General features: G+C 51.0%; 1 protein-coding gene across 2 annotated transcripts; it reads right to left on the bottom strand.

Moving 5' to 3' along the window:
* Nucleotides 1-1,036: 1,036 nt before the first annotated feature.
* On the bottom strand, nucleotides 1,037-23,536 carry LOC310650583 (uncharacterized protein). 2 transcript variants are annotated; one of them, XR_014494398.1, is made up of 6 exons: nucleotides 23,081-23,536; nucleotides 20,249-20,383; nucleotides 12,221-12,488; nucleotides 4,611-4,778; nucleotides 2,313-2,802; nucleotides 1,037-1,256 (listed from the first exon to the last, which is right to left on the bottom strand). XR_014494398.1 is itself a non-coding variant. In XM_083380156.1 (5 exons), exons 2-5 carry the CDS (start codon nucleotides 20,318-20,320, stop codon nucleotides 2,711-2,713), a joined length of 600 nt encoding a protein of 199 aa, XP_083236282.1. In that variant the 5' UTR covers nucleotides 20,321-20,383; nucleotides 23,081-23,536; the 3' UTR covers nucleotides 1,037-2,710. The 2 variants fall into 2 exon arrangements, 1 of the variants encoding a protein (XP_083236282.1); XM_083380156.1 differs by having other exon boundaries at nucleotides 1,037-2,802.
* Nucleotides 23,537-25,394: the final 1,858 nt, after the last annotated feature.

Consider the following 25,394-nt stretch of genomic DNA (forward strand, 5'->3'; position numbering starts at 1 on the left):
ATCTTCATCTTTTTTCTCTCTCCATCTTTTTTAAAAATCTACCTATCTGTATCCCCATCATTTTTTCTGTCTCTAACTACAACCATTTTTTCTTTCCTATCTCCATCTTTCCATCCATCCAATCTATCTCTCCATCCATCATCTATTTTTTTTCCTTTCCTTTCCTATCTCCATCTCTCCATCCATCCATTTTCTGTTTCCTATCTCCATCTTTCCTTTCCTATCTCCATTTTTTTTTCTTTCCTATCTCCATCCATCATTTTTTTCCTTTCCTTTCCTATCTCCATTATCTATCTCCACCTTTTTTCTTTCCTTTCCTATCTCCATCTATCCATCCATCCATTCCTTTTTTTCCTATATTCACCTTTCTTTCCTTTCCTATCTCCATTTTTTTCCTTTCCTATCTCCATCCGTCAATTTTTTCCTTTCCTTTCCTCTATCTGCTTTTCCATTTATCTCTTTCTCTATCATCTAATCTGTTTTTCTCTATCATCTGCTTTTCTGTTTATTTCTTTCTCTATCATCTCTGTTTTTCTGTGTCTATCCATCCATCCATCCATCTCTATCTATCTATCATCTACTTTTCCATTTTTCTCTCTGTATCATCTATCATCTATCTATCTATCTGTCTGTCTATCATCTATCTATCTATCTATCTATCTATCTATCTATCTATCTATCTATCTATCTATCTATCATCTATCTCTATCTATCTATCATTTGCTTTTCTGTTTATTTTTCTCTCTCTATTATCTATCATGTTTTTCTCTGTCTGTCAACTTCGGACCGGCAAAGTCAATGGGGAATCCGGATTCACGTAAAGTGCCGGTTACTAACTTAAGATCTGCAGCGATTCCCTTAACAGCGGCGAGCATGGTCGTCAAATGGAGCAAAATTGACCTCACAATTGTCTCGCTTGGCAACGGGACATTTTGGGGGTAAATCTAAAGCAAGCATTGCTAATTTGGGGCTCCGTTGTGGTTTGCACGTCGAGGACTACCTGCCCGACCGACAAACAAACCGACGACACGCCGAGTTGCTTAAAAAAACCCATTTTTTTTTATTCTAAAAGTCACAAAAATTGAGACATTTGTGCTACAAGAATCAAAGTCCCCCCCCCACAAAGAAACCGGAGCCAAAATAAAAAAAAACCACCCGACCCCAAAGGGAAAATAAAGACATCTTCTCTTTCTCATGCGTACCGAAACACCCGTTAATATTTCCCCACACATACGTAATGCAGCAGGATCCGGTCACTAGTCGAGTTAAAAAAACAAGGAGAGAGAGAGAGAGGGAGGGAGGGAGAGAGAGAGAGAGAGAACGAGAGAAACAAAAAGAGAGACAAAACCTCTCAAGTTTTGCAAATCTGTTACAATCAAAATTCTCGCTTAAAAAAAAGAAAAGGACTCGGAGGCGATCCGTCAAAAAGGACCCATTCTTGAGGACCACAAGGTAAGGAGGGGGTGGGGGGGTGCACATGGGAGACCCATGTGCACATGGGAGACCCATGTGCACATGGGAGACCCATGTGCACATGGGAGACCACAATTCCCAAGGGTAAGGAAGGGCGGGGAGTGCGCACGGGATGTTGAGAATCGCAATTCTCCCGGTCCTCTCCCGAGGTAATGAGGAACGGGGGATTGCGCGGGACGAGATTCCAGCGGGTCCTTTGAAAAGGGGACCGGATCCTTCCTCAAATAAGGGGAGAGGTTGGGACACTCCCCCGGTTGTGTACACGCCCGCTGAATTCTTCACGCACCTGGGCGAGGGGGGGGAATGAGGTGGATTTGGGGTGTCCGTACCCCTTGCAGACCCTTAAAACGAGGCGAGGGAGCGTGGCCGGAAATCAACTGGGTGCGGCTGAGAGCGTCCGGGACCGATCCAAAGTCGGCAGGCCCCCCCCCACCCCCCGTTTCTAAAGGGTCGAAGGGAGGCAAGCATAGGTAAGCAGGGGTTTTTGGGGTACAGTCGAGGTTGGGGTGTTCCTATGAAAGGTGAGAGGCGGCTTGATTTGGACCCCAAAGAGGGTCCACGCTCGCTGGCTTGACCTCCGCCGCCCAGTGCAGCGGTTTTAAGAGGTAGTTTTGAGAACTGATGGCGGTGGAGGATGGTGATGGGGTGGTCGAGCAAGTGGGCCAAAGGGGGAGGAGCCATAGAAAGGTGGGGGGGGGGGCGGCGGACTGGGAGGGGAGGTCCCTATGGATTATTACATTGACACTTGTGGGGAAGGGAGAATGCGGCGTCCCCCGTCCCCCAGGTTGAAGGAGAAGGCGTGAAAGAGGAAGAGCGATAATTCTGGAGAACTTGTTCACCTGGAAGAAGCGATCTGGAGACATCTCCTAGAAGCATTGTCATCTTGAAGCTACGGGGAACCCTTCCTTTCTCTCCTCTGGTTCACGGGACCAAGGTGGTCCATCTTGGTCCTTGGCCTCACCCACTGACCCAACCCCCAACCTCAGGAGACCTCAACCAACTCTTTTGAGGATGCTGGAAGCCCTTGGTGGCCAGGAGACCGAAGCACCACGATGTGCCAACTCTGAGCCAGAAGGACCACCCAGAGAGTTATGGCCGCCCCCATCCCAAAACCATGGGAGTTGTGGGTCGGGCGACGCAGAGGGGTGGGGGGAAAGATAAGCCGGGAGAAGGAGGAGCAGAACATGGAAGAACGATGGTGTCGGATGCATCTGCCAGAGCTTGAGAAGGTCTCGTTTCAGGGGGCGGTGGAGGCGGGCAGTGGTCCCGCCGGTGGCGGCGTTGCCCCATCGGCTGGAGGAGGAGGAAGAGAAGGAGGCGGCTGAGGATCTGAGGAGAGACACCAGAGAGAGAATTAGGATGGGCATCTGGAAAGAGAGATCTGACCTTCAAAGTTGGGTTCTTCAGAAGATTCAACATCGGGCCTGGCTTAAATTAGGCAGAAGATGGGTTGGAAGCCACCTCTGAATGTTGAAAACCTGGAAGGTTTGGTCATAAAATGAGGGCCCCGTTTTAAGAGGAAGACCAAGAAGAACACTCTAAATGTTGAAAACCTGGAAGGTTTGGTCATAAAATGAGGCCCCCGTTTTAAGAGGAAGACCAAGGAGACCAACCGGTGAAGATCTCCACGGCTCCTAGCAGAGATGGATGGATGGATCAGAACGTTCATTTGGGGAAGGGTGGACCACAGCCACCGGTCGGTTGGTAATACCGTTTAGCCCTCAACTTACGATAAGTTCGTTGAGTGACCGTTACTTCACACTTAACGACCGTTGTCGAAGCCCTGAGTTCACGTGATTAAAATTCAGAGGCTGGGCAACTGACTCGTACTTATGATGTTTGCAGTGCCCCCCTTGGCGACTTTCCGATGAGCGAAGTCAACGGGGAAGCCGGAAATCGCTTAATGACTAAGTGAACGACTGCAGGGATCCGCTGAACAAGCAGAGGCGAGAAAAGGTCGTAAAAATGAGGCAAAAACTCACTAAACAAAACGTCTCGCTTAGCGACGGAGATTTGGGCCTCAGCTGAGGTCATAACTCGAGGACTGCCTGCCTCTTTCCACTGGGAGGTGTCTTAACTCCAGAGACGAAGAGTCTGGAACAAAGCGATCACGGAGCGTTTTAAGGACAGGCAGTCCTCGACGTACGACAACAATGGAGTTGGTCGCTTTTTTTGAGTTTCTGAGGCTGTTGTCGAGGACTATCACAAAGAGTTGGGATTTTCTTTGGTTTGTTGCTTTGGAAAATTGATTGGCTGAATTCCCAGCAGTGCCCATAAAAATGGGAGTTGGCAGTTCAGGAATGGCATGTTAGGATGCCAGGGGAACTCCCTGCCACTGGATTTGTAAGAGGCTTGCTTCAATTAAAAACCAAGGGCTTTCGGAAGGATTATGGACAGCAACGGGGCCAAAAGATTTTCAAGAAAATATTAAGACAACCGGGATGGCAGAAATAGTCCTTGACTTACAACCACAATTGGGGCCAAATTTTTGGTTGCTAAGTGAGACATTTGTTAAGTGAGGACCTTGTGTGTATCTGCTGTAGACTTTTTTCTTTTTTTTTAAGCAATATATATATATTTTTATAGGTTTCCTAGCTGCTTCCATTTCAACCGGTTTCTATCTTAACAAGCAATTACATTCAAGGTGGTCCTCAAATTACGACAATTGAGCCCCCGGATCCCGTTGCTAAGTGAGACATTTGTAAAGGGAGTTTGGCCCCATTTTCTTGCCACTGTTGTTAAGTCCAGCCATGTCAAATAGGGGAAGCCGGATTCGCTTTAATGACCGGGGACTAACTTAAGGGATTCGCTTAACAAGCGGTGGCGAGAAAGGTCGTAAAGTGAGGCAAAGCTCTCCCTTATCCACTGTCTCACTTAGCGACGGAAATTTTGGTCTCTGTCGTGGTCATTACGTCCGTCCATCCAACCACTCACTTAATGATGGCGGCCAGAAAAGATCCTCAAACAGGACCGCATTCACCTCACGCGTCATTCCTGCTTAGCCACGGAAATTTGGAGGTTTCCCTGGCGGTCGTAAGACGAGGACTGGCTGCAAATTTCAGAAATCGAATCCAATCGAAACCTGGCGTCTGAACATCGGCCAAAAGGGAGACGAGGATCCCAGAGGGAAGACTTACACAAGCCGTTGGGAGATGCGAGGGGTCCCCGGGGTCCCACGATATTTCCTGGCCCAGATGGAGGGACGGTGGCGCTGGCGGCCGACTGGGCGCCAGCGGATCCAGCTGGCATGATTCGGCTTGGCAATGTCTGTCCGGGCATCATGGAGCCCTGTCCAAGGATTGGACCTGTAAGGGGGAAAAGAAGACCCGGGTGTATGAGTGGGGGAACTCTGTGACGGTGGTGGCCCCAGGAGTCCATCCTTGAAGCTCTGGAACAGCTCCTTGTCCAGCTCTCCATGCATCCATCTTCTGGTCATCCATCCCCTCCCTCCTTCCCTCCCTTTGATCCATCCATCCATCCATCCATCCATCCATCCATCCATCCATCCATCCATCCTCTGGTCCTTTTCATTCATCTCCTCCTCCTCCTTTCCATCATTCAATCCATCCATCTCTCCATCCCAGACCCCACCAGATGAAACGGGCACACAAAATGGAAAGAGGGAATCTCCCCAAATAACACAACATTGTCACACCTCCCACGGGCAACCGAGCATCACGGTCCAGGTCTATTCAAGCCCACCTGCCCAGGTGGGGAGGGTTTGAAGCCCCCAAAAGCGCAACCATGGCGCTCGCTATTGGTTCAGAATGGTATGATCATCTTCTTCTGGGCAGGGGATGGGTTGAGAAGCTTCATGAGCTCCAGGAATCATGAGAAGATCTCCACAGTCCCCTCTCCTCCCCAACTCTATGATTCTACGAGGAAGTCAGAACCAAAGGGACCGGTCCTCTGACCTTCTGACCACGTTCTCCAGAAATCATGAGAAGATCTCCACAGTCCCCTCCTCCCCAAACTCTATGATTCAACGAGGAAGTCAGAACCAAAGGGACCGGTCCTCTGAGCTTCTGACCACGTTCTCCAGGAATCATGAGAAGATCTCTACAGTCCCCTCCTCCCCAACTCTATGATTCTACGAGGAAGTCAGGACTAAAGGGACCGGTCCTCTGAGCTTCTGACCACGTTCTCCAGGAATCATGAGAAGATCTCCACAGTCCCCTCCTCCCCAACTCTATGATTCTACGAGGAAGTCAGAACCAAAGGGACCGGTCCTCTGAGCTTCTGACCACGTTTTCCAGAGATCATGAGAAGATCTCTACAGTCCCCTCCTCCCCAACTCTATGATTCTACGAGGAAGTCAGGACCAAAGGGACCGGTCCTCTGAGCTTCTGACCACGTTCTCCAGAAATCATGAGAAGATCTCCACAGTCCCCTCCTCCCCAACTCTATGATTCTACGAGGAAGTCAGGACTAAAGGGACCGGTCCTCTGAGCTTCTGACCACGTTCTCCAGAAATCATGAGAAGATCTCCACAGTCCCCTCCTCCCCCAAACTCTATGATTCTATGAGGAAGTCAGGACCAGGTCTTCCAAGCTTCTGACCATCCGTGAATCATGAGGGTTATGATCCATCCTCTTGAGGAACATCTCAGCCATGGCTTCTAAGTCTCGTAAAACAGAAGTCCTGCAGCTCGATCTTCAGATCTGGCTTTGCCAAACCCTTATCCGGAGAAGCTCCTTTGGGTGGTGCCCACGTCACCTGGCCTCTCCAGCCAAGGAAGCCTACTCTAAATCCCTTAAGTCCTCCTAAGGTGATCCAAGTTAAGTAGACGAGGTGGACGGAGCACAACAAACCAAGTTACTGAACTGCCAATTCGAACGCTCGCTAAAAACTGTTGGCGGGACAGTTTTATTAGTGTCGTTATCAGCACGATATTATTTTCCTCATTATTTTTTTTTTTAAAAAGGACATAAGAGTCCATAAACGTTGGCTGGCGACGCGTCGACAAAAATCCCCAGCCATTCCTCGGTCTCAAGCTGTGTGGGGATGGGGCTCTACAAAGTACCCCAGATCCTGGGTTCCTTGCCCTTCAGGGGGAAAAGAGACCACCAAACCCAACAAATTAATCTCGGAGCTGGCACGTACAAGTTAGCGGTTGCACAAGTTAGTAAGAATCAGTCCGGTTCGAAAGCTTTCCTTAATGGAAAACATCCTGGGTCCCATGCTTTAGTCGCAACTCTAGGTGGGACGTTTGCCTACCCCCACCCCCACCCCAGAAGTCTTGCTACTCAATGCACAGCTCCCTCCATCTCCATACTATCTTTCCAACCGTCCCCCACCCTTCCGTGTCTCTGTATATCTCTCCGTCCATCCATCTCCCTCCATCCCTCCCTCCTTCCATCCCTCCATCCCCATACTTCTCCATACTATCTTTCCACCCGTCCCCCACCCTTCCGTGTCTCTATATCTCTCCGTCCATCCATCTCCCTCCATCCCTCCCTCCTTCCATCCCTCCATCTCCATACTTCTCCATACTATCTTTCCACTCGTCCCCCACCCTTCCGTGTCTCTGTATATCTCTCCGTCCATCCATCTCCCTCCATCCCTCCCTCCTTCCATCCCTCCATCCCCATACTTCTCCATACTATCTTTCCACCCGTCCCCCACCCTTCCGTGTCTCTGTATATCTCTCCGTCCATCCATCTCCCTCCATCCCTCCCTCCCCATCCTTTCGACCCATTTTCATCCCACTCTCCATCCCCCAGCCTTCCATCTCTTCCTTCCCCACCCTTCCACCTCTCTCTCTTTCTCTCTCTCTCTCCCTCTCCATCCATCTCTCCTATCCATTCACCATCGTTCAGTGCCTCTGTACTGAGAGAGAGAGAGAGAGAGAGAGAGAGAGAGAGAGAGAGAGAGAGAGAGAAAGGAAAGAGGGGGCAGAGAGGAGAAACGAGATGGAGAGATAGGGAAAGAGGGAGAAAGACACAGAAGAAAAATGAGAGAGAGAGAGAGAGAGAGAGGGAGGGAGAAAAAGAGGGAGGGAGGGAGAAAGAGAGAGAGAGAGAGAGAGAGAGAGAGAGAGAGAAAAGAAAGAAAAGAGGGGGCAGAGAGGAGAAACGAGATGGAGAGATAGGGAAAGAGGGAGAAAGACAGAAGAAAAATGAGAGAGAGAGAGAGAGGGAGAAAGAGAGAGAGGAGAAAGAAAAGAGGGGGCAGAGAGGAGAAACGAGATGGAGAGATAGGGAAAGAGGGAGAAAGACACAGAAGAAAAATGAGAGAGAGAGAGAGAGAGGGAGAAAGAGAGGGAGGGAGGGAGGAAGAGAGAGAGAGGAGAAAGAAAAGAGGGGGCAGAGAGGAGAAAAAAGATGGAGAGATAGGGAAAGAGGGAGACACAGAAGAAAAATGAGAGAGAGAGGGAGGAAGAGAGGGAGGGAGGGAGAGAGAGAGAGAGGAGAAAGAAAAGAGGGGGCAGAGAGGAGAAACGAGATGGAGAGATAGGGAAAGAGGGAGAAAGACACAGAAGAAAAATGAGAGAGAGAGAGAGAGAGAGAGAGAGGGAGAGAGAGAGAGAGAGAGAGAGAGAGAGAGAGAGAGAGAGAGAGAGAAGACTCCCAGTCCTTCCCCCCTCCTCTCAGCAACCCCCCCCCCCTTTAGCCCTGATTATATTACCTAGTTGGGCCATGTAATATGTCTGCAAGAAAACCACCCAACTCAAAGAGCACCAAGGATCCCAAATTGTTCCTCCTCCTCCTGCTTGCGCCGAATGACGTTACCTAGTTGGGTCCCGAAACGTCTGCAAGAAAGCCACCCAGCTCAAGAGAGGACCCGGGACCCACACTTTTATTAATTCACACCCCAGCCAGGTTTGGGAGGACAATTTCAGAAGCAGAGTTGAGAAGCAACGATTGGAACCAGAGAGGAACAAGCGGTTAGTTGCGCTCAGGGAGGAAAAAAACAAACACAAAACCCACAAGTGAAGCGATCTGTACACTAACGTGGTGTTTGCTGCGTCGGTATGCAGCCGTAACGCGTTCAGAGCAGCCTGGATCACAGTCAGCTTCGGCCCTAAATCACAGCTTGCCAAACTACCAGGCCTAGCTTTATTTAATAAAATTAAATTCCCCGTGCCGGTGCTTCTCAACGTTAGCCACGTGGGAAGGTGCGTGGACTTCAACTCCCAGAATCCCCCAGCCAGCCCTCCTATGGCCGAGTGAAGTAATTTTGGGGAATCCGATCCAGCTGGCTCCACGGATGCCAGAAACCCCAGTTTGCTTCCGCTCAACAAGAGCGTAGTAGAAAAAGAACAATCAGGACCTCTTCCAAAATGCGGCTGAACTACAACTCCCAGCATGCTCAGGTAATCTGATAAGGGGGAAGGGATGCTGGGAGGGGAGGTCTCCCTCCCACCTGGGTCAGGGACGGGGGGGGGAGGGAGTGACGTGATCGCAGGTGTCCAGACAAAGATCCGAGGTTGCCTTGATGGGTCAATGTTGTTATCACTTCCCGACACGGAGGGCTGGGGAATTCTGGGACTTGAAGTCCACATGTCTCCCCGGGGCTGAGGTTGAGAAAACCTCGGCCCAGGCTAAACTTCAGCAGGTACAGCCTGCAGCCAAGTCCTTCGTCTTAACAACAGTTCATCTTTAGCGACTGTTCGGAGTTGCGACGCCACTGGAAAAAAATGGCGATTTAGGATCCTTTCCCCCCACCTTTACGGCATTTGCATGCAGCATCCCCCGGGGGCCACGCAATCAGCATTCGGACGCTTGGGCAACCGACTCGTATTTATGACGGTCGCCGTGTCCCGAGGTCGCGGAATGAAAATTCAGACGCTTGGCAACCGACTCGTTATTTTATGTCCCGGGTGGGGGGAGAGGATCACGTGATCCAACTGCAGGGATTTCCCCTTAAACAACTGTGGCAGGAAAAGGAGGCAAAGCTCCTGGACGAAATTTGGGGGCTGAAATTGCGGTCGTTAAGTCGAGGACTATTTTTTGCTGGGACTTTCGCAAAATGCTTTTAAGTCATCAGCGAGGAGAAAATATATCTATATATATTTTCCCCTCCACTGCTCTACTTTGCAAGAAACGGCACGTACTGTAAAGTGCTCTTTAAAAGCCTTTTTCTGTATATATGTGTGTGTGTGTGTGTGTGTGTGTGTGTGTGTAGAGAGAGAGGGGGGAAATAAAAGCAGAGGAAAAGAGGTTTTTTTTCTTTCTTGCAAACAGCGAAGTGCAAAACTCCATCACGGAGGCCCCGCGGGAAACGGCTCCCTGTACCCCGGATTTGCACAATAACCCACCCCGCAACGAACGGTTAGGGCGAGCGAGTTACGGGGCAGGCGATCCTGCGATTGCACGGTGGCGAATGACACAAATGGAGGTTTGTTTGGAGGAAGGAGGGGTGGGTGGGACGGAGAAAAAGGCAGAGGGAAAACAAAAACGGATGAAGGGTTCAGACGCTGCGATCAGACGGAAGGATTGGGGGGGAAAGGAAAAAAAAAGAGAGAGAGAGAGAGAGAGGGAGACGGAGATCGAGAGAGAAGGAGGGTTGGTGGGGAGGAAGAGGAGAGAGGATGGGGAGGGCTGGAAAAGTGGAACGGCTGGAGCAGGAAAAAAAAAAGAAAAAAAAAAGGAGGAAGCGGTGACCTACATAGAAGAAGGGAGGCTGAGAGGAAAACATACAAACGCACACATATACACAAATGAACAGCCGAGCACAAACAGCAGCTGTTTCAGGGGGGGAAAAGAGGAATGGTTCATGAGACAGGCAGCAGATGGCTGAGATGTCTCTGCATGGCTCCTTCCTTCCTTCCTTCCTTCCTTCCTTCCTTCCTTCCTTCCTTCCTTCCTCCAGTATATCTCCTTCTTTTCCTCCCTCCATCTATCCTTCCTCCCTTCCTCCTATATCTCCTTCCTTTCTTCCATCTCTTGATCCCTGTACTTCTTTCCTTCCTTCCTTCCATCCCTCCATATCTTCCTTCTATTCATCCTTCCACCATATATGCCTTCCTTCCATCCCATCCTCAATCCTTCCTTCCTTCCTTCCTTCCTTCCTTCCTTCCTTCCTTCCTTCCTTCCTTCCTTCCTCACTCCCCCATATATCTCCTTCCTTTCTAACGCTGCCGATGTTACGCAGTTGGGTCACGAAACGACTGCAAGAAAGCAGGGATTCACCCCAGACAAACAATCAAGCAGAAAACAATCTTCTAACGGATGAACTAAGAATGGCCTCTGTGTGTGTGTGTGTGTGTGTGTGTGTGTGTGTGTGTGTAAACCACGACTTCCAGCGAAAAGCAACAGTATATAGACTCCCCCTTCCTTCTAGATCTTGGGAGGTCATTTAGTCCAACCCCCTACGCAAGGAGGAGACCTTTACAGAATGATAGGATGACAGAGTTGGGAGGGACCTTGGAGGTCATCCAGTCCAACCCCCTGCTCAAGCAAGAGATCTTACAGGATCGTATTGGAAGGGATCTTGGGAGGTCATCCAGTCCAACCCCTTGCTCAAGCAGGAGAGCTTACAGAGTCATATTGGAAGGGATCTTGGGAGGTCATCTAGTCCAACCCCCTGCTCAAGCAGGAGACTCTCACAGAATCATAGAGTAGCTGAGTTGGAAGGGACCTTGGAGGTCATCCAGTCCAACCCCCTGCTCAAGCAAGAGATCTTACAGGATCGTATTGGAAGGGACCTTGGGAGGTCATCCAGTCCAACCCCCTGCTCAAGCAGGAGAGCTTACAGAGTCATATTGGAAGGGATCTTGGGAGGTCATCTAGTCCAAACCCCCCCTGCTCGAGGAGAATCCTTACAGAAACGTCTACAAGAAAGCTACCAAGCTCCGAGAGCACCAAGGGAGTCCACAAAAAAAAAAAAAAAAAAACACCGAGGAAAAACGCAGATAAGCCGGGATTCACCCCAGACAAACAATCGGGCAGAAAACAATCCTCGAGCCACCAAGGGAAAAAAAAAAAAAAAAGAAAACCTCAATCCCGCCGACACTGCCATGGGATAGAGACCAAAAACCCGACTTCGTACTAGCGCTGATGACGTTACCTAGTTACCGCCAAGCACCCCAGAGTCCTCGCACCTACGACCACTGTTTTTCCCTCCCCGCCTTCGCACTTACGACCACCGCATTTCCCTCCCCCCCCCCTTTAGGGTCACGTGGTCAAAATTCAGCTGCCGCACCACGCCCTTTAGTGGGTTAGGACGCTGAGCTTGTCGATCAGAAGGTCGGCAGTTTGGCGGGTCGAATCCCGAGTGCCGCGTGGCAGAGTGAGAGCGCCTGTTACGCGTCCCAGCTCCTGCCAGCCTAGCAGTTCGAAAGCACGTAAAAATGCAAGTAGAAAAATAGGGACCGCGACGGTGGGAAGGTAACAGCGTTCCGTGCGCCTTTGGCGTCTAGTCATGCCGGCCACATGACCACGGAGACGTCCTCGGACAAGCGCTGGCTCTTCGGCTTTGAAATGGAGATGAGCACCGGGCCCTAGAGTTGTAAACGACTAGCACACACGTGCGGGGGAACCTTTACCTTTACCAATTCGGTCAACCGCCGCGAGAAGGAAGAGGCGGTAAAAGCAGGCGCGACTCAACTCAAACCGCTGCCTCGCTGAGCCTCCAACGTTGGCCGCAAGTCGAGGACTCCCGGCTTTCTTTCCCCCACCTTAACGCGCCCCCTGGCCCTTGATAAAAAACCCGGAGTGTGCTCGGCTTCTTTGGATCTGGTCAGAATCGGCGCCGAGCCCGGATCGGCTCTTTCCCCGCCGAACGCCGGACCGGCGTCGCTCACCTGGTTGAGGGGTGTGCGGCGGAGGCATCTGGTGATGCATCATGGGGTAAGGGGGAGGCTGCTGGTGCGATGTCAAGGTTATCCCCAGAGGATTCATGCCCGGACCGCTGGCGTGCTGGTGTGACTGTTGTGAGTTCTGGCTCTGTTGTTGCTGTTGTTGTTGTTGCTGCTGTTCTAATTGTTGCCGGGCGCGGAGTTCGGCGTATTTCAGCTGCTCCATGTGGAAGTTTTGACGCTCGGTTAGCAGCTGCTGTCTTTGCTGCTCCAGCTGGGGGGGGGAGAAAACAAACGAGACGGGGAAAGTCATAAACCGATCGGCGGTTCGAAGCCCCCCATAAAAAAAGCCCCGGTTCAGAGCCCAGCCTAAAAAAAGAATCACGGCTCAAAGGCCACCCCTAAAAACAACCACGGTTTCAATGCGTACCCTAAGAATAACCACGGTTCAAAGCCCACCGTAGAAACCAGAATTAAAAGCCCACATATGAAAACAACCACGGTTACAGGCCCACCTTAAAATAATAATAATAATAATAATAATAATAATAATAATAATAATAATAATAATAATAATAATAATAATAATTTTATTTATATTTATATTTATATTATTTATATAAAGCAATCATGGCTGAGAGCCCCCCTTTAAAAAAAACCATGGTTACAAGCCCCCCCCCTAAAAACCACCACCGGAGCATGCTTTCCCCGGCTCATAAAATCGCTCCAGGGCATCCCTTTGAAATTCACGGCCATAAATTGTGGGTCTGGGAGGGGTAGTCCTCGCCTTACGACCACACGCAGGTCTGTTTCCGGGGCGAAGCGACACTTGTTAAAAGCGGGGGTTCGGCCCCGTTTGGCGACCTTTCCGGCGGCCGTCGTTAAACGAATCGCTGGGGTCGTCAAGGGAGGCAGGGAATCGGGGCTTGCCCACTGACTTCGGCCGGTCGCAAGGTTGCAAAAGGGGACCCGGCGACCGTCACAAATACCGAGTCGGTCGGCAAGCGTCTGAATTGGGATTGCAGGCAGTCCTCGACTGAATGACCACAACTGAGGCCAACATTTCTGTCCTTAAGAAAGTCATATGTGCAGTGAGCTTTTTGCCCCATCTGACGGCCTTTCGGGCCCCCGTGGTCAGGTGGAAGAAACCCTGAGGTGGCTAAGTGAGTAACACGGTCGTTAAGTGAATCTGGCTTCCACATCAGAAGGTCGCAAAAAGGGGGATTACACGTACAGAGTGCTCCTCCTTACTCCTGTTTTTCTTTCCGACAACAACCCTGTGAGGTGGGCTGAGAGACAGGCCCAAGATCACCCAAGTAGCTTTCATGCCGAAGGCGGGATTAGAACTCACCGTCTCCTGGTGATTGGCCCAAAGTCACCCAGTGGGCTTTCATGCGTAAGGCAGAACTAGAACTCACCGTCTCCTGGTGATTGGCCCAAAGTCACCTAGCTGGCTTTCACGCCTAAGGCGGGACTAGAACTCACCGTCTCCTGGTGATTGGCCCAAAGTCACCCAGTGGGCTTTCATGCGTAAGGCAGAACTAGAACTCTCCGTCTCCTGGTGATTGGCCCAAAGTCACCCAGCTGCCTTTCACGCCTAAGGCGGAACTAGAACTCACCGTCTCCTGGTGATTGGCCCAAAGTCACCCAGTGGGCTTTCATGCGTAAGGCAGAACTAGAACTCACCGTCTCCTGGTGATTGGCCCAAAGTCACCTAGCTGGCTTTCACGCCTAAGGCGGGACTAGAAGTTACCATCTCCTGGTGATTGGCCCACAGTCACTCAGCTGGCTTTCTTCCCTAAGGCGGGACTAGAACTCTCTGTCTCCTGGTGATTGGCCCACAGTCACTCAGCTGGCTTTCTTGCCTAAGGCGGGACTAGAACTCCCCGTCTCCTGGTGATTGGCCCAAAGTCACCCGGTGGGCTTTCACGCCTACGGCGGGACTAGAACTCACTGTTCTCCTGGTTTCAACCAAGTCAATTCGCAAAACCGACACCAATGAAACAATTGTGCAGGGCTTGGCCACTGCCGGCTTTTCGGGCTGACGGCGGGTGTCCCTTCTTTTTTAAAAGCAACAACAACAACAAAGCGACAAAACGTAAACGTTTGCACCCGGCAAGCCCGCCAGAGTTAGGAGCCTGCGGAAGAGAAGGGAAGCGGAAAGACAACGGATCTCTTACGGATCGTGCCAACTTTCTCTCTGAATTTTAACGGGAACAGGGAATGGAGGAGGAGGAAATAATCAACCGATTTGAAACATCGCACAAATTCCTAAATTCTGGTCACGCCTCGGTAACCAAAAAGAAAAAAAAAGAAAGAAAATGACCGAATCTGCCGTGCCTGGAACGAAGACCAATGGAATGTCTCCACTTGTCAACTTCCGATTCGGATGATCATCATCGCCTAGGGAATCCTGTTCTCAAGCTCCCATCCTTACCCGTTTTAGGCCGGGTTACGTGCGTGTGTGCGTGCGAGCGATGTAAAATTTTAACAAAACACTGCGGGCCATTGCAGGGTGCGAGGTGCAGTTGTGATGCAAAACACACACACACACACACACACACAGAGGAAAAATTACAAGTTAAGTCTCCCGGGTGTGGCTTGTCCGCTTGGGGTGAAGGCCCCCCACCCCCCGGACGCCTCTCCCTTTTGTAAGATTGACACTAAGCTCTGGACAACTTTCTCGAGTTACACAGAAACTATTGTGTAGTCAATTTCACCTCTCCGCCCCTCTGCATCGGGAAGAGACTAAAAAAGACCCGATTCGACGACGCGGCTCACGCCTGAGATGGAGAGAAGCGGGGACCCGCTAGTTTGCAGGGGAAAAATTTGACTTCCGTTGCACCCCCCCCCCTTTTTTTTTGAAAGGCCGGCAACCCGTGCCTAACACACCGTGGGGCGAGAACAGCTGCTTGCTGCAAGAGAGTAATTTTCTCGGGGCGGGAGGGGTGGGGGTGGGGAAGGGAATCAACGGGGAAGCTGCCTTCACCCCTAGCAACCGTCCTTTCCTTATCTGCCAATCAGCAGAGAGCAGGAGGGAGAGATGCGGGGATGGGGACGGGGAGGGGGGGGAGGGGGGTGTCGCACAAAAGCTCTCTTGCGTGGAAGGGAAATTGGGAAAACCCGGCGGAGAAAGAGCGAAGAATGTGCCGGGAAGTCACGTGTCCGTCTCAAGCACGCCCACCAGAGAGGTGGGGTAGTGCTGTGTGGGAGCGCCCCATTTTACACGGTTCGCCTCCAAGGGGAAACGGGATGGGCTACAAAACCACCCCCCAGGGGATCAAAGGGTCAGGACGAGAATGATGCCTAAAACGTCCTCCCAACAGCGGAGAAGTCAACTTGGGAACTGGGCGATGGTTGTTGGGCCAAGGCTAAGAAAACGAAGGCTGAATGAATTGAGTGTGGGGGTTCCGGAGGGGCTCCGGGGACCGACCGTCGTAGGGTGGGTGCCCAGAGAGTCAGCACAGACTGGATGCGAGGGGCCCGAAAGAAATTCACGAATTGACCTTGGGGTGATGGGAGGGGCTGCGGGAATTGACCCTGGGATGCCCAGAGTCCTTCTATGGATAGACCGCGGGCTCCGCAGAGGATGTTCACGGGTCGACTGTAGGGTGTCTGGGGGAGACTCCACGGATTGGCTGCAGGGTGTCCAGGGGGAATTCACAGATGGACCAGAAGGACTTCATGGATTGATTGTTGGGGTATACAGAGGGACTTCCCAAATTGACTGCGGGGTGTCGAGAGGCACTTCACAGATTGACCGCGGGGTATCTAGAGGGTGCCCAAAGGAACTCCACGGATCGACCGTGGGGTATCTGGGGAGACTCCATGGGTTGACCATGGGGTGTCTGGGGAGACTCCATGGGTGACCATGGGGGTGCCCGGAGAGACTTCATGGATTGATTATGGGGTGCCTGGAGAGTCTACATCAGGGGTGTCCAAACTTTTTTCAAAGAGGGCCAGATTGGATGAAGTGAACATGCTGGAGGGCCGAACATTTTTCCGAACATTCTTTGAACAATTACAATTAAATGCAAATGAATTATTTTATGCCAAGTTAATTGCAAATGGCATACTTTTCATTTTATAACATAAGATCAACTGACAGCTGAGTTTTCACAATGTATTTTAAATAAATTTAAAAAAAAAACTGTGTGAGCTGTTACCAGAGAGTCTGACCTTGTCAAACTTACTTTGACAAGGTCAGACTCTCTGGTAACAGCTCACACACTTCCACCACTTCACAAATTCTGCTAGGCCAGGGCCCTACCTACCCCTGTCCAGCTCCCCACATCCCAGCCCATAAAATGGCTGTGAAACACAGAATGCGCGCACGTGCACACACACACACACACCCGCCCTTCCCTGGATGTCGCCTTCGCCCAGGGGAGCCAGAGGGCTTCGAAGCCGGGGCAGCTCCGGCAGCAAAGAAGGTGCGCCCTCGCTGCACCGGCACAGACGCCGCGCCAAGCCTGGGGCGGGGGGGGAGGAGCGCGGCGGTTCGGCCAGGCAGGAAAAGGTGCGGGAAGCGACCACCGCCTGGTAACGGCGCCCGGGCTCACAACGTGGAGGCGGTATAGCGAGGCTGACGGTGCACGCCTGGCCTGGCTGAGCGGGAGAAGGGCCTGGCGGGCGGAGTCTCTGAGCTGGCGCCAGGCAGAGCAGAGCGGGCGCCCCGGCCGAGCTTTGCTCGGCAGCAGCGCAGCCCGGCCGGCCACTCCCTCGGCGCTCTTCCCTCACTGGACCGCGGCCGCCTCGCCCTGAGCGTGCGCTTGCTCGCCGCCTCCACGTTGTGAGCCCGGGTGCTGTTACCAGGCGGCAGCCGCTTCCTGCACCTTTTCCTGCCTGGCCGAACCGCCACGCGCTCAGCCAGGCCAGGCGCGCACCGTCAGCCTCGCTGCACCGGCACAGACGCCGCGCCAAGCCTGGGGCGAGGGGAAGGAGCACGGCGGTTCGGCCAGGCAGCCGGCCCTTCAACCCACTGGAGGAGCGGCAGATCGGCGTGGCCGGAGTCGGGAAAGCCACTAGAAGGGGGAGGGGAGTCACCTCTCCCCGCCGGGGGGTCGCCCAGCCCGTCCCGGGAGGCTGACATTTCTGCAGCTGAAAAAGTCGTCTCATTCCATGGTGGAAGGTCACCCCCGGGACTCCAGCGCCAGGCAGGGCTGAGAAGGGGAGGGGGGGAGAAAGGGAGGGAAGGAGACAGGGAGGAGAAAGGACGAATGGGGGGAGGGAGGGAAGGAGAAAGAGAGAAGGAAGGAAGGAAGAAGAGAGAATGGATGCAGGAGAGAGGAAGAAGAAAGAGAAAAGAGAGAGAGAGAGAGAGAGAGAAAGAAAGAAAGAGAAAGAAAGAAAGAAAGAAAGAAAGAAAGAAAGAAAGAAAGAAAGAAAGAAAGAAAGAAAGAAGAAAGAAAGAAATCGGAGGCTTGGACAGACCCCCGCTCCAGGCTCCGGGGCCGCCACCACGGAATGCCCAGCCTCGGGGGGGTCTTCTGCAGGCGCGCCCTGGCCCCCTCCCCTCCCCTCCCTCCCACGGCCCATCCCCAAGGCGGCGCCCGCGGGTCCCCGGACTCACAGCATGCAGAGGGCGAAGGCGCCGGCCACGCTCTCGCTGTTGCGCACCAGGAAGCTGCCGGCCCGCCCGGCCCACGCTAGCAGCTCCTCGGCCGCCGCCCGGCTCAGGTCCTTGTGGTACCAGAGCGGCCAGCCCGGCACCGCCGGAGCCCGCGCGCCCCAGCGCCGCCGGAGCCGGAGCTGCCGCCATGGGCAGCCGCGGCGTGCAGGGAAGGTGCTCAGCGGGATGGGCGGGCAGGCCGAGACCCCCGCCGGCCACCCCCGCCTCGCCCACAGTGCCGCATGGCCCAACCGGAGACCCCCGGCCGCTCAGGGCATGCCCGGCCCAGCGGCTCCTCCTCTGGGCTGCGCTCCGGCCGGATGAGGGCGCGATCCGCTCTCCGCGTGCTTGCCCTGCGCACTGGAGCCGCCCCAGGCCCCGAGCAGGCCTGGTGGAGGAGGAGGAGGAGGCGGAGGAAGCCGCATGGAGCCCCGGAGCCTGGCTGGCGGGGTGGGGGCGGCAGCTGGGCCGGCCTGCGCTTCCTGGGGCGGCCCCTCGGCGGGGGAGGCGGGAGCAGCTCCCGAAGGGGCGGCCCTCAATCAGAAGGGAGGGCCGTGGGAGGGCCGCATTTACATACAGCAGGGAGGGCTGTTGCGGGCCGTATTAAACCGCCCCGCGGGCCGCAAATGGCCCGCGGGCCGGACTTTGGACATGCCTGACCAAGACGGACCGAGAGGGACCCCACGGATTGATGGTTGGGGTACCCGAAGGGACTCTGTAGTTTGACCGAGGGATGCCCGGAAGGGCTCCACGATCTGACCATAGGGGTGTCCATAGGGGTGCCCAATGAGGGGTCTACGACATGGCTTTGGGGTAGATTTTGTCGCCAGCTCCCCAACTGCAAAAAAAGAAGATGCCAATGAACTGACTGAACGTCAGCATTTGTAGTAGAAGGGATGGAAGAATTTGGGGGCGGAGGAAAAAAAAAAGGAAAGCCTAGAATTCTTATATCGGCACAAGGGAACCAAGTCCAACCACCCTTGAATTCCACTGACCTATATGGAATTACTAGCAGGTGTTGCTAGCCGAGAAAATTCCCAAGCAAAGGCTTTCGGCAACAGATCACTTTAGTTGAAAGATTCCTGTCATTAGCTTGGAGCAACAAATCACTTCAGTTGAAAGATTCCCACCATTCCGCTTTGAGCAATAAATCACTTCATTTGAAAGATTCCCGGCCATTAGCTTTGAGCAATAAATCACTTCAGTTGAAAGATTCCTGTCATTAGCTTTGAGCAATAAATCATTTAGTTGAAAGATTCCTGTCAGTAGCTTTGAGCAATAAATGACTTTAGTTGAAAGATTCCCACCATTATCTTTGAGCGATAAATCAATTTAGTTGAAAGATTCCTGTCAGTAGCTTTGAGCAATAAATCACTTTTAGTTGAAAGATTCCCACCATTAGCTTTGAGCGATAAATCAATTTAGTTGAAAGATTCCTGTCATTAGCTTTGAGCAATAAATCAATTTAGTTGGAAGATTCCTGTCATTAGCTTTGAGCAATAAATGACTTTAGTTGAAAGATTCCCACCATTAGCTTTGAGCGATAAATCAATTTAGTTGAAAGATTCCTGTCATTAGCTTTGAGCGATAAATCAATTTAGTTGGAAGATTCCTGTCGTTAGCTTTTAGCAATAAATTACTTTTAGTTGAAAGATTCCTGCGCCTAGGTTTTTAGCAATGCATGGCTTAAGTTGGACCTTCATATGTGCACCTGGTACATCTGGGGGGAGGGGGGATCCCTAACCCAGGATTGTTGCCAGCAATGTTGCTGTTCAGGAGAAGTAGCACTAACAATTCTCTAGTGATAGATATATTATTTTTCTTCACGTTAGAAGCCTATATATCAATCTCTTCACAGAGATCACGGCTAAGGCGGAGTCACTAAATGAGTCAGACTGGAGAAATTCAGTGTCCCACTCAGCGATGGCAATCTTGGGGCAACCTGGGGCGAGAAGTCAAGTCGTGTTTCTCTAGGGTTTATTACACCTAGTCCTCGACTTACAACGGTTCATTTAGTGACCGTACGGTTACGACGGCACGGAAAAACAAAAACAAACCCCCGACGCGTACTTTTTTTTCAGAGTTGGGACCTTTGCAGCATCCCTATGATCACGTGATCAAAATCCAGAGACCGGGCGACTGGTTCGCTTTTAGGGCGGTTGAAGGAAGGTCGTAAAATGAGGCAAAAGTCAATTAACAAATGTCTCACTTAACAACACACATTTCGGGCTCCATCGTGGCTGCGCGCCAAAGACCGCCCGTGTACAGGTATGCTCACTGCCCAGAGTTATTGATAAAAAGGATAAATTGGGCTCTAAAGAAATCAACCGTGAGAAATCTGGAGGAATTTTGAGCCGTCAGACCGGGTGGGGGGGACGGGGTGTCGGTCCGAGACAGTGAACGGAACCAGGTTCGAATCTTACCGCCTCTTTCTCTCTATCCATGATGGTTTCCAGCTCTTCAAAATGGCGAAGTTTGATCTCCAATTTCTTCATCTGGGTTTCCACCAGGAGAGCCACCAGAGACTTGATCTTCCGTTCCTCGACGGCGGCCAGATGCTAAGGGAGAAGAGAAATCAGTTTACCTGAAGGCCAAACCAGCAGTGTGGTTTTTTTTTTTGGGGGGGGGGGTGTGGGTAGTTCTGGATGGGTATTTTTTTTGTTTCTGTCATTTAAAACGTCTCATATTTTCATTGTCAACTTTCCGATCGGCGTCTCTTTCAGGCTTCTGCAATTCTCGTGGGGTTTGCTGGAAACAGAGATGGAAAGGGTTAAGAAAAACCTTAATCGAGGTTGCCGTAAGGGTGATCCAACAGCACAGCTGCGGGATCTGCCTTGGCAACTGTTTTTAAGGCCGAGATTTCTTTCAGGGTAAATTGAAGGCACCGTTATATCCTTCCTCGTCACTAACATGAAGTAATCGCCTTGAGGCGGCTTAAGAACTAAATCTCCATTAGCGGTGTTAAGACAAAGCTTGCTTGCGACCACAAAGGGACGTACGGATTCCCAAGGGTGAAGTAAATTTCATTTATTCAAACGACTCTTGAAAACAGGGATTCTGGAAGGTGACGTGTCTGGGAGAGACTGGGTAGGATGGTTTGGTCAGCCGTGTTGCGATTTGGAGGGACGTCAAACCGGTGTGATAAGGATTGGGGTTTACTGGATGAAACAAGGATTTGCCTTGGATCCCAGATAGAAAAGCAAAGCCTATACAAGAGGAATTAATGCAGGTAGTCCTCGATCTACCACGGTTTGTTTAGTGACCGTTCAAAGTTAGAAGAACAGTTGGAAAAAGTGACTTACGGCCGTTTTTCACATTTATGACCGTTGCAGCATCTCCACGGTCATGTGATCAAAATTTATTTATTTTTATTTATTTATTTTAATTCCATTTATATCCCGCCCTTCTCCGAAGACTCAGGGCGGCTTACAAACTTAGCAGTAGCCTTCATTCTATGTATATGCCTGCTTATTAGGGCTTTCACACACACCCCAAGCGGCATTTTTACAAAGTCAGCTTAATTGCCCCCCACAATCTGGGTCCTCATTTTACCTACCTCGGAAGGATGGAAGGCTGAGTCAACCTTGAGCCTGGTGGGACTCGAACCTGCACTAATTGCAGGCAGCTGGGCAAATGACTCATATTTAAGATGGTTGCAATGTCCTGAGGGGGGGTGGGGTGTCGTGTGATCCCCTTTTGACAACCTTTCGACAAGCAAAGTCAATGGGAGAGCCAGCTTCACTTAACAGCTGTGTTGCTAACGTAACCACTGCAGGGATTCACTTAAACCAGCGTGGGGAAAAAGGTCGTCAAATGAGAGAAAACTCATTTAACAAATGTCTTGCTTAGCAACAGAAATTTTGGCTCAATTGGGGTCACAAGTTGAGGACTGCCTGTATTTTAGGTCATAAAAAGCTAGAATCTTCCTTTGTCAGTCCTCAGTGTGACTTTGTGAGCAAGGGATGCAAAATGGCTGCCTTAGGGCGTCCCTTGCTCTTGTCTTTAGCAGCACCGACACCACAACACATTGAAACAGGGGTTTTTATTTTTATTTTTTTTATTTTAATTCCATTTATATCCCGCCCTTCTCCGAAGCCTCAGGGCGGCTTACAAGCTTACAAGCTTTGGTGGTACACAGTCTCCTCCTGCAATTTCTATGCCCATTTTTACTCCTATCTGCATTGTAGGTGGTCCTCCACGTACAACCATTCATTTAGTGAACTTACAACCTTTTCAGGACACTTACAACCACTGCAGGATCCCCATGGTCAAGTGTTCAAAATTTGGATGCTGGGCAACTGACTCGTAATTATGACGGTTGCGCGGGGGTGGTGGTGTCAGGTGATCCCCTTTTGCGACCGTCTTGAGGAGCGAATTCAAAGGGGAAGCAAGAATCACTTAACAAGTGTGTGACTCACCTAGTAAGTCCAGTCATTCACTTAACAACGGGGGCAAGAAAGGTAGTAAAAATGGCAGCAAAAGTTACTTAACAACCATCTTGCTTAGGAACATAAATTTTTTTGGGGTGGTGGTGGGAGGGTTTCAATTGTGGTCACAAGTCGAGGACTACTTTATGGGAAAGCCCCTTTTCGCAAGCTGGGTTTGCCCACAATGCAAACGACAGCCTTGCTTGGATAAAAGCACCGTACACGAGTTGTGTTCTTCGCTTCGGAGTTTGTACAGCAGATCCTGAAGGAGGAAGGCGCACGGCCCTCCTTGGCAAAGAGATCCTCTGCTCATTAGCTCCGAAACGGCAAGGAAAGGAAGAATCGGCAGCGTTTTTCCAATTCCATTTCTGCAAGGGCTACACAATGGGCTCTTTTCAGACCCACAACCCTCCCCGTCAGCAAATTGGAGCTGGAATGCGTTAGCCTCCCTACAAAAAAAAAAAAAAAAAAAGGCCGCCGAGGCTGTGTGATACAAGAAAAGCTTGGCGCCTTTCATAATGCCGAAAAGAAATCAAGCCATCAAGGCCGTTAAGTTGGGAGTTGCCAAAACTTTCCACAGGGGCGATCTCAGCCAAGGGACAATCGAAGCCTTTCAAGCAGTACACAGATTCCGTTTCATGCGAACCCGTCGGGCAGCTGAAGCCGAGGTGGACAAACGGGACATTGGGAAAGTGTTAAGAGAAACAGGAAGGAAGAGGGAGAAACAAAAACAGGCGCGCGAATCCTGGCACGTCGCGACAAAGCCGTTTTTTTTTTGAAAAGCAGCGGAAATCGGAGGCCGTGGAGATCTTCTCCGCCGTGACAAACCTTGGCTTTGGTGGCAGCTGAGGCCAGGGCGGCAGCTGCAGCCGTCGCAACATTCCCTTCGGAGACTTCGTGCTCGCCTCGCCGCTTCCCGCCGCTGCCTTCCTTCTCTTTGGCCAGGTCAAAGTTCTCCTTGTTCTCCTCGGCTTCCTTGTCGTCTGAACAAAGGAACTCGGGTTAGACTCAGGTCACCTCCGATTCCCACGGCGGTCTTGATCGACCAGGTCTGAGATTTTAAGTTTCAGTAGAAGACGACTAGTCTTCTCCCAGTTATGACTAGCAAAGTGTGTTTTATCGGGTCTATCCTAACTGTGGACCCTCTCTATACAGGCAGTCCTCGACATACAACAGTTCTGTTTAGTGACCGTACGAACTTACGATGGCACTGGAAAAGGGGAATTAAGATTGTTTTCCAAATTTACGACGGTTGCAGCATCCCCGTGGTGACGGGATCAAAATTTGGACACTTGCCCCTGGCTCGTATTTATGAGTCGCTGTGTTCCGCATCACGTGATCCCCCTTTTATGACCTTTTGACCAGGTCACAATGGGGAAGGCGGATTCACTTCAGAGATTCACTTAACAAACGACAAGCTCGTCAAATTGGGGGCAAAGCTCACTTCGGCCGTCCTGCTTAGCCATAGATGAATTGTGGTTGTACATTTATTTTTATTATATTTATATACCGCCCTTTCCCGAAGGACTTGAGGACCAGCTGTATATGCTGAGGCTCCAGTGAGGAACTGTAGCATGGGATTAAAATTCAGACGCTTGGCAACTGACTTGTATTTATGACGGTTGCAGGGTCCCGGGCTGACGTCATCCCCTTTTGCGACCTTCCAATGAGCAAAGTCAATGAGATTCGCTTAACAACGGTGGCAGGAAACATGGCAAAATAGAGCAAATTTCATTGAACAACTGTTTCGCTTAGCAATTGAAATTTCGGGCTCAATTGTGGTCCTAAGTCAAGGACAATCTATATCTCGCTTTCTTTCCATGACGCGGAGTGGATTAAATGCAGCCACGCGAAGCACTCAGATGCAGAAAGAATAGGATCTACAGGCAAGTCCTCTACTTAGGACCATCACTGAGCCCCCAATTTTCTGCTGCTAAGCGGAAACTTGCTAAATGAGTCCCCCACCCCCATTTTGCGACCTTCCTTGCCATGGTTGCTAAGCGAATCACTGCAGTTGTTACAAGTAAGTAACACGGTTGTGAAACGAATCTGGCTTCTCCGTTGACTGCATGTCGGAAGGTCACAAAAAGGGGGATTGCGTGACCCCGGGACGCTGCGACCGTCATACATTACCACGGGGATGCTGCAGTGGTCATTATGTGGGAAAAACAATCAGAAGTCGCTTTTTTCCACTGCTGTTGTAAGTTGGGTCACTACACGAACTGTTATAACTAGAGAACAACCCGCATATCTGAAGTAGGGCAGATGACACCAAAATCTTCCTGGCTTTGCCTATTCCTTCTTTCAGATCCAATTGGCTTAGCTGTAAAAAAAAAAAGTAATATAATATAATAATACAATGCAGCTGCACGGGTTGTGATGGGAGCACCCCGATACTCCCATATTACACCCCTCCTGCGTGAGCTGCATTGGCTACCAGTTGCCCTCCGGGTGAGATTTAAGGTGCTGGTACTTACCTTTAAAGCCCTACATGGCTTAGGCCCGGGATACTTGCAGGACCATCTGCTGCCGGGAACGAATTCCCATCGCCCAGTACGCTCACACAGAGGCGGCCTCCTCAGGGTACCGTCAGCTAGGCAATGTCGGCTGGCGACCCCCAGGAGGAGGGACTTCTCTGTGGGAGCGCCAGCCCTATGGAACCAGCTCCCCCCTGAGCTTCGGATGGCCCAAAACCTCCAATCCTTTCGCCGCGGCCTCAAAACACTCCTGTTCCACCAGGCTGACCTGGACTGACAGGCATTTCAATTAATTTATATTTAGAATTTTTAATTTATTTTTTTAATTTCCTTAATTTTAATTTATTGCACAGATGATTTCAATTTTATTTTTATCTTGATTTCTGTACTTAGTATATGTTTTGTTGTTAGCCGCCCTGAGTCCTTCGGGAGATAGGGCGGGATATAAATCCCATCAATAAATAAATAAATAAATATTTCTCCCCTGTCTCTTAATGTTTCCAGCCTGGGCCTTGTTAGCTTAGTATTAATTCCCTGGACAATACGACCGACCCGGCAATGAAAAGAGTTGCTAAGTGAAGCATGCAAGGCTCCGAAAGCAAGATTTACAGCCCGGCACTGGTGAAATGTAAGGCAAGAAATTTACTGCCCTGGTCTGTGTTAGC

The sequence above is a fragment of the Vipera ursinii genome, assembly GCF_947247035.1.
Source record: "Vipera ursinii genome assembly, contig: scaffold_300, whole genome shotgun sequence".
Taxonomy (NCBI): domain Eukaryota; kingdom Metazoa; phylum Chordata; class Lepidosauria; order Squamata; family Viperidae; genus Vipera; species Vipera ursinii.